Source organism: Sarcophilus harrisii, chromosome 4 (genome assembly GCF_902635505.1).
Source record: "Sarcophilus harrisii chromosome 4, mSarHar1.11, whole genome shotgun sequence".
NCBI lineage: Eukaryota > Metazoa > Chordata > Mammalia > Dasyuromorphia > Dasyuridae > Sarcophilus > Sarcophilus harrisii.
Window position 1 is genome coordinate 354,776,518 of NC_045429.1, and position 9,710 is coordinate 354,786,227.

A 9,710-nucleotide genomic window follows, 5' to 3' on the forward strand; every position below is an offset into this window, starting at 1 on the left:
TTTTACCCATTAACCTTCAAACTCAAAAATATTAATTCTGAGATAAAGAAACATTCAAAACAAACTTTCACATACCTTGAGGGGGTCCTATTCCACCCGCAACAGGAAATATGAAGCTGAAATATATAACAAAACATATCATGGTCAAAGGCTTTTTTTCCCCTTATGCTTTATTGAATACTGGGAATTTAGTAAATTTCTATTGCTCCCAGACAGACTGATCTTAAAAAGTTTTTTTTTTTCATATTTCAGTTTTCAGTGATCCTGGTGATAATTAGGGATTAATTTAAAATGCTATAAAATTGCTGGAGAAATAAGATAGATCTGCTGGTCAGTCAGGCTTTTTAACTGAACAAGATTTTTAGTTTAGGGTTTTTTAAAAATTATGTTAAGATCAATATATTGTTTTTTTTTATATGACAATTTTCTATGAATAAGGTCTTTGAGTTTGTTCTGTCATAGAAGACTTTTAGTAACTTTAATCATTGATTTGTGTGGGACATATGATTCAATGATCTTCAAGAATCTATTTAACTCTAAAATTCTATGATTCTCACCGTAAAAAAAAGATTTCCATACTATTAGTTATAATGACCATGTCTTCATGACTTAGCTGAAACTGGAATCATGCTACCTATAAACTTGTAGCTCAACATCACTAATTTACATTAAATAGGAAATGAAACCTAAATGAAAAGTAACCAACAACTCACTTAAAAAAAAGTCCTTTATTACTTAAAAGGGGAGACAATGGCATTTAAAGAATCAGCTTAAGAGATTTTTTCAAGTCAATATTAAATAGTAAAACAATTAGCCATCTGTAACAGGGGCTAAGTGGAAAATGAAGCTTTATATGGGCTGGTTGTGTTACTATAGCTAACTGACTCTTTCTTAACATTTCTAAAAGAAAAAGAAAAAGCAAGACTGGGAAAGCCCCACCTGTAATGAAACATCTTACCAGTACAACACACTCACACTCTCTCTCTCTCTCTCTCACTCTCACACACACACACACACACACACACACATAAATACCTTGATACTAAGTGAAAAAGCATTAGGTTTTAAGTCACTGCTCTGTCACTGACTAGAAGTCACAATGCCCACAATGCTACATCTACCAAATGAGGAAGTTGGGCTTAATGTTGTATCTACTTCCTGCTCAAAAATTCTATAATTCTAACTTAGAGACATTGCTGAATAGAAACTTTCACAGGCACCTGTAATGATTTACCTATTAACTTACTTTTGCCTTTTCTTTGCATCCCCAAAAGTCCTATTAGACAAGTAGTTGACTGAAGAGTAACAAAAGGATAACACAGCAAAGAAAGAATCATGGAAAATCCTGATCAAAAACTGAATTATCATCAATCTGTGTTGTAGTGATTTTAGATATATAACTTCTAGACATTAAAAAAATCTCTGGCATCTACCCCTTCTTTCCTACTTTTACTCTAGTTCAGAATAGTTTTTCATGTCTCTTTAATTGAGCTTTGTTCCTCCACACTTTGTGGGTCACACACAGCCAACAAATACAATTTTCCTTAAACGTGAGGACTTTGATAATAATGTCACCCACTTTCTCAAAAATGTTCTTTGGTTCTGCATTGCTAAGAGAACTGCCTTTACTTGAGGTAGCCCTGACATATGAAAGAGCATTGGCTCCAGTCAGAGGTTCTGGACTTAAAACTCAATTTTACCATTTATTCTTGAAGAGGGAACTCCAAAACTTAAAATCCTTGAAGGAGAAAATCTGCTTCAATAAGGGACACTCACCAAGTCTTTTTTCTTTAAATGAATTTAAGTTTTGACTGCTTGAGGGGGGGAATGAAGAGGGAACCCCAAAACTGAAAATCCTTAAAGGAGAAAACCGCATTTGACTCTGCCTCAGTGAGTGGACTCCACCCCAAGAACAAATCTTTGTTATCTGGGTGGGATAAGCTCAGTCCCAAAACCCATTGAATTCAATTCAAATTCTAACCCTAGTTGAAATCCAGTGGGGAGCCAACATGGGACTCTACCCACGAGCCCCCTTCAGCTTGTAGCCAAAACTCCCTATTATATAAAAGAGCCAAATTAAAACCTTTTCTTTGCAGAGGTTCTAAATATGCCAGCCATACCATGCTTGGCACCCCAAGGAGATTCTGCCCACTGGAATACTGTTTCCAGTGCCCTCTTATCTTTACCCTCACATATTTACCTACTTTCAATCCTCATAATAAACCTCTTTTATCAATCTAGATTTTCCCCTCTGTAAATTCCTTTACAGAAAACTGCTTGCGTAGCCAAAAGGGAATGCTCAGAATTCCCTACCCTTGTGCTGCCACTAGACTTTATTTAAGTCCCTGACCACCAGAAACCCTAATTTCATTTGGGTACCCCAAATCTAAACCTCATCATTCTCACTAGACTGCCTCCTCATCCATAAAATTAGGATTGGATCTTTAAAGTCCTTGGCAAATCTCAAAATATGGGGTTCGGGATCCTTAACTGTAAAAAGAAGGGCAGATCTGGAAAACTTCTAACGTCTCTTCCAGCCTTAAAGTTACAGTGAAACAGAACACTCACTGTTCCCTGTCCATTTGGTCCATTTCCCCTGCTTTTGCATTTACTGTTTCCTCTGTGGTGCCCCTTCCTACTTCCTCTTATTAAAAACCTTCAAAGCCTAATTCAAATATAACCTCTTCCATAGTGCTGTCTCTGGCAAATAGGAGTACTCTTTTGGCATTCCCTTAGAATGTACTCTGTATCACTCCTATGGTATATCATATATGCAGACATTACAGAAGATCCAACATATTGTTAGAATGTCTATCATATGTATGTACTTTAGTTCTCTATATACATATTATTTCCTCTCAATGTATTTTGAGTCACTTAAGAGCAGGAACCATACCTTGAATATCTTTGCATTCCTCTCAAAACTCTGCACATCACAGATAATCTATAAATTTCTGCTTAAGGAATTTAAAAAAATAAGCCTAATATAATAATATAATATAATATAATATAATATAATATAATATAATATAATATAATATAATATAATATATAATATATATAATTATAATATAATAAGACTAACTTGGAGTTTCCATTTCCTCTTCTTACTGTTGTAAGTTTAACTCAATGACTTCCAATGGATTTTGTATCCAGACTTAGTTACCTACTATAATACTCTATCACTTAAAGTATTACAGATATTTGAGAAACCAATCAAAAGTTAGCTGATAATTGAACCAAACTTTGTTTACTGAACAGAGGTAACTGAGTCAAGTACCCAGTTATATAAACTAGCTAAGAATTTAATTGCCTTTTCTTTTTCTCTAAAACATACTAAGAACACAAACAAAATGCTATGGAAAATAATAATGCCACACTGAAATCTAATATTTTTAATTGCTTGAAATGTTTTCTCCTCTAAAAGGCACATTTTAGTATTTACTCTTTCAGTTTTTAAAAAAAGCATTCAGTTTTTACACTACAGAACAAATTAACATATTCCCCCATTCTGAGGGGGGACTAATGGCTCTTCAGAGGGTTAGCGGACAAAAGGCAAAAAAAAAAGTATTCAAAAAATAGGGATCATAAGGATGCACCATTTTCTTTTTCAAGAATCAGTCTGTTTCAGAATTTTTTCAAACCTCTGCCCAGAGCAACAAAGTCTTCTAAATGAATTATCAGAATTCACTGCAAGGATAATTTATCACAGTAAAATTAAAATGTGACAAAAAAATCTGGAAAGTTCCCAAAATACCATATACTATGAGAAAATAATATCTAGATCATCAACTATTCAAGTCTTTCAACTCGAGGGTGAAATGTAAATATTAAAAGCTGTACTTGAACTGTGGTAATAAAGCACAAAAACAAAAGTTCAGTTTTAAAATGTAAACCATTATTTCAAAATCACTATTACATGTATAGGAATCCTTTCATATTAAAAAAAGCGTATAAAGGGATACAATGTTGTTAATACTAAACATATTCTCAATTTAGTCTACAGAAGTATAATTGAGTAAAAAGGTATAGGAGGCATAAAAATGGTCCTATGCTACAGCAATTTATTAAAAAGTGAAGTTTCCTAGTAACACAGTTCCTCAGATAGTTAGATGTCACAAGTTAATTACAAAGTTTGGATTTTCAAAACATCTTCACAGGAGAAAAAGGAGTATTTTCCAAAAATAACTCAGGACACTGAAGATAAAGGGAACTTTATCTCCACAAGCTTTATTCATAGGAACAGAAATAGGGATGAAGAGCACCTCAGAGGCCCCTGCTTAATACTGTGTCACGGTGCCCTTAGACATTTTGATGAAGGCAGCGAACTCCTTCTCAGAATAATCCTTTTAAGGTTATAAAATAAGATTGCAAAGGAAACAACTCTATTGAAGTCGTTATCAAAACGGTTATTTTCTTAAGCTCCCCTGAACTGGAACAACCTCTTCGCTTCCAAGTTGAGGGAGATTAGAGGCAAGCCAAGGTGACCCAGGTAGAAAGCCTGGAGGGTGGGGACTGCAGTCCGGACCCCTGGCCGCACCTGGAGCCAGGACGGGGGCCCCGTGCATGCCCGGCCACAGGAGAGGCTCGGGACCTGCCCATGCTGCTTCCGGGGTATCCGACGATACCGCTTGCTGGAGGCCAGTACCACTCCGCCCGGTGTTTACTAGGCGCCCCCGACGCGTCGGCACCGAAGAGGGGCACCAAGGCAGGGAGCAGTTTCTGCTTTAGGAGCTTTGTCTGTTCTAGTTCCGCTAGCCAGCGCGGCTCGCCCAGCAGAGGGCTCCGGGCACGGATCCGTGCCTCCGCTTCCCTCCCGCGATGGCCCACGGCTTTTCTCGCGCAGTTGAGCGGGACACAAAACAAGGGGGCTAAGGGCAGGATTGGGGATGAGGGAGGGGTCGGCTACGAGCAGCTCGGCTCGAGGATGAGCCACCGCCCGCGGCGGACATCTCCCTAGCGCAAACTCGCCCGGGAACAGGTGGCTGTGAGCAAGGAGCAGAGATCCGTCCGGGGGCCAGCTCGGCACCAGCCCAACCTCCCCGCCCCCGCCCCTCAAGGGTCCCGCGCAGCCGCAATCACCAGTTTCCCCGCCTCGACAGGAGCCCCCGTCGCCTGGGCAACGACCCTCCCATTCCACCCCCAGACCCCGGCTCAGCTACAGTCGGCAACCGTCCCAACCTCCGTCCACGCCTCCGCACGGGCGCTGCACACACACCTGCTTCCCCCGCCAGCCCCAGCGCCGGCCCCGGTCGCCCCTCCGCCAGCGCCAGCGCCGGCTCCCGTTCCCGGCCGCAGCGCCATCTTCCCCGGAATCTGCTGCCACTGCCGCTGCCACCTTAGGAGGCTCTGTCAGCTGAGATCAGCCACTTCCGGGGCAGCGGGCGGCCCCGCCTGAGCCCAAGCCCCACCCCCACCCCTCCCCGGCTCCTCCTGCCTGAGCGGAGTCTGCATGGACACGTGACCCGCCCTGACTCCGGCAGGGGTAAAGCCCCATCCCTCTGGCCGGGAACTCTGGCTTTCTCGGAATACTTGCGGGTCCGGCTTGCTTGCCTGTGCCTCGCCCTGCCCCGGCCCGGCCCTCTAGGACAGCGCAGGACTGACCCACCCTTCCCGGCTAAGACCCTTCTGGGTTTAGGGACAGACCCGGGTTGGATCTTGCCTACTAGGAGCAAGTCACTCAATAATAGTAGCTAACATAGAGCGCTTACTTTGTGCCCGACACTGTGTAAGCTCTTTACACCTTCCCCTTGGGAGGCACAGACTGGCACCGAGGCAGGATCACACAAGTGCTGAAGCGGGATTAAAGTCAGTTTTTCTTGACTCCAAGTCCAATGCTCTTTCTATTTCCAGCTGCTTCCTCAAACCCCGCTCTGGGCCTGTTTATCTGTGAAAATGGATAAAACAAATAGGGGATGGCGCATCTGACTCTTAATGAGCCCATTTCCCGTTTTCTTGGTAAAGCCATTGGAGTGGTTCGCCATTTTCTTCACCAGTTCATTTGACAGATGGGGAGACGGAGGCAGAGTTAAGTGATTTGCCCAGGGCCACGCAGCTAGGAAGTATCTGAATTCACTCCAGGGCCAGTAATCTGGTTGGCGATGGGATGGGAGGATCAAGACATGCCTCCAGTAGGAGATGGCCATTGAACTGTTAGTTATGGATACACCACGCCCCAGAGGATGTGCTCTCAGCTTCTTTCTGGCAATTTAAAAAAATTATTCAGTGGATCACTTGAAAGCATATAATCTCCATCCCATATTTTGAAAACTCCTAAATCTATGCCTTCCACTGGCTGAGTCTCCTACAATTAAGCCACCTGCCTTTCCTCCATCCTCTCTTAGTCTCGGATTACTTTAACCTTTCTTGCTTGTAGTCAATATAAATTGAGAATGCAGGATTTTTTTTTTTTTTTTTTTTGAAGTGCACTCACAATCTGTTCTTTCAATGCAGAGTTGCAGTGTTTAGTTTCATACACTTTGGTAAGATTAGTTAAGACAGAATTGTAAGCATATTTAATTGTAGAATAAAGTGCTTTAAAACTAGCTAAAAATCCAACCACTCTACTTATTTACAAAATCTTCATATTCCCTTGGAGTAAGGCAAAGAATAATTTCCATCCTCATAAGAAAAACAGATCTGGAGAACAGATTAAGAAGAGAAAAACATAAGAATAGTTGGACTACCTTAAAGCTACCACCAAAAAAAGATATAAGGATGCAAGATATAATTAAAGAAACTTGTCCCGAAGTGTTAAAAGAAGGGAAAATAGAAAGGAAAAAACGCACAGATCACCACCTGAAAGTGATCCTATGAGGAAAATCTACAGGAAGATGATAGCTAACTTTCAAAGGCCTCAAATCAAGAAGAAAATATTGAGCAATAAGAAAAAAAAATCAAATACAACAGAGCCACAATTATAATCCCATAAAATCTAACAGCAGGTACATTAAAAAGACTGTAGGTTTTGGAACACTATATATCGAAGAGCAAAAGTATAGGATTGCAGCAGAAAATATCATACCAGCAAAGTTAAGCATAGTCTTGAGTGAAAAAAATGATGATTGGATGAATTGTCAGACTTTTGAGGTCCTGTTACAAAAAGTCCTGTTTGCAATAAAAAATTTGACATATAAAATCCAAGAGAAATACTAACTAAACATCAAAGATTAATTTCAAGGTACTCAATAAGGACAAACTGTGTTTTATATGTAATATAAACTATATGTTTAAAATTGCTACTAGTAAGTGAATAGTTTGAGAGAAAAATTGGAATAAAGCTATGTGATTCTTAAAAGCAAAATCCATGTAGAAAAAGGCAAAATAAAGTGATTAGGTAATTTGAATGTGGTATGAAAGCAAGAACTGACACAGTGGAATTAGATGGACAGAATCCTAACCATATCAAGAATGAGTTAAAGAGGGGGCAATACATATATGTATACACACACACATCTTCTAAATTTATTAAGAAATAAGACAGGCATTAGGATATGGGGAGGTATAGAAGGGTATATAGATTAATGGGATTAAGAGGGAAAAAAAGAGTGGGGAGAGGACAGGGTAAGATCCTGGGAGCAGGTAGTAGGTATAAAGGAGTCAGCAAAAGAGACACATAAACATAATGATCAAGAGTAGAACTGATTAGGAAAAAAGCAAGGGTAGTAATCATTGATCTCAGACAAGGTTAAAGTTAAAACAGATTTAATTAAAAGAGAAAAAAGGAAACTATATTGTCAGTCATTGTTTTAGATTACTTAAAATACATAGCATAAGATTGGAATATTGCTGTGGTATAGCAAATGATGAGTTGGATTTAGAAAAATGCTAAGACTGGGACCCGAGAAGGATGATGTTATCCACCTTTAGAGTAGCAGAACAAAAAAGTGTAGTATATAACCTCACATGGATGTATGTGATCATAGATATCTATGTATGTTATATGCATATGTGTGTGTGTGTGTGTGTGTATCCATGCTTAACTGCAACCTTCTTGGAGGAAGTGAGGGGGAAAAAGGAAAGAATGAAAGTAGAAAGGGCACAGCAGAGAAAAGAAAATTTACAAGCAAAGATACACAGTTCTGAATACATACAGTATTATATATATGTATATTTACTTGAAAAGCAAATCATTCCATATTTGAATATATGTAGTATACACACATGCACACACACTTTGTTGAAATGCTAATTATTCCATATTTTAAATCTTCCCCATATTCTGCTGGGCACATGACAATGTTTTTTTTTTCTTTTTCTGTTTTGTATTTAAGTTGTAAATTAAATATGTATACACACACACACACACACACACATATATATATATATATATATTTGCTGAGGCAATTGGGGTTGAGTGACTTGCCAAGGGTCACACAGCAAGGACCTATTAAGTGCCTGAGGTCATATTTGAACTCGGATCCTCCTGACTTCAGGGTTGGTGCTCTATCCACTAGCTGCCCCTAAAAATATTTTTAAAAAGAGACTAATTTCTATCACCATTAGAGGATTTCTTACTTTTGCTAGGGATTTAATTGAAACAATTATGAGCAAAAAATTCAGGAAAACAGACCTATAAAAGTAATGAGACCTTAAAACTGTACTAAGACTTTTGGGATATGGTATCAAGTAATAGACACATACATACATACCTATCTGCATAAGCTTTTGAAAAAGTAACCTCAGGACAACAGTGGGGATGGAAGCCTGATAGCAAGGGATACAACTTGTGAGAAGCTATAGCAATGAAAAGGAGGGACAGGGAAGGAGCAGAATGAGTTATACCTTTCAAAGGAAGACATTTTTAGGATTGGGGAAACCAGAACATGTTTGTGAACAGATGGAAAGGAACCATGTGATGGGAAGTCTTGAAGGCTCAGCTAATATTATTTAACAGATTTGTAGTGGGTGAAGTGAATTCTTATTTCACGTATTTTTTTCCTCCCAAGAAAACAATGGTGAAGGTTTTGTTAATGGAATGGATAAGGATTTCCATTCTAACTCACATACTGCTGCAAAAGTGACATTCCTAAAATATGGGTCTGGCTGTCACTTTCCTATTCACCAGTGGCTCTCGTTTTTAAGATAAAATACTTCAATTGGGCATATAAAGCTCTTCATAGTGGGGTTCTAGCCTATCCAGGCTTATTTTATGTTCTTATCCCCATAATTTTGGTCAAACTGGCTACTTCCTATTTCTCATCTTTATATTCCATCTCCATGCCAGTGCAATTATGAGCTTTTAATTTGTTCACATTCCCACCTTCCTCCTTTTCCCCAGCTCTCTCAAGCATCTAGTTTTCTTCATTTAAAAAAATTTTTTTTATTTTAAAACCTTTTTATTTTCAAAACATATGCACGGATAATTTTTCAACATTGACCCTTGCATTTTGTGTTTCAGATTTTCCCCTCCTTCCCCTAGATGGTAAGCAATCCAATATATATTATACATGTTAAAATGTTAAATCCAATATGTGTGAACATACTTACACAATTCTCTTGCTGCACAAGAAAAATCAAATCAAAAAGGAAAGAAAATGAGTAAGAAAACAAAATGCAAGTGAACAACAAAAAGAGTGAGAATGTTATGTTGTGATTCGCATTCAGTTCCCACCATCCTCTCTGGTTACAGATGACTCTCTTCATCACAAGATCATTGGAACTGGCATCAGTCATGTCATTGTTGAAAAGAACCATGTCCATTAGAACTG

The 9,710-nt window shown here is 39.1% G+C and overlaps 1 protein-coding gene across 6 annotated transcripts in view; it reads right to left on the minus strand.

Moving 5' to 3' along the window:
* SYNRG (synergin gamma) overlaps nt 1-5,345 on the minus strand; it is an 85,332-nt gene extending 79,987 nt beyond the window's left edge. For all 6 annotated transcript variants that reach the window (XM_031966569.1, XM_031966564.1, XM_031966563.1 and 3 more), the window contains exons 1-2: nt 5,219-5,345; nt 76-116 (exon numbers count right to left, since the gene is read on the minus strand). In XM_031966569.1, coding sequence (XP_031822429.1) covers nt 76-116; nt 5,219-5,304 — 127 coding nt within the window. In that variant the 5' untranslated portion in view covers nt 5,305-5,345. The remainder of the gene's footprint in view (nt 1-75; nt 117-5,218) is intronic.
* Nucleotides 5,346-9,710: the final 4,365 nt, after the last annotated feature.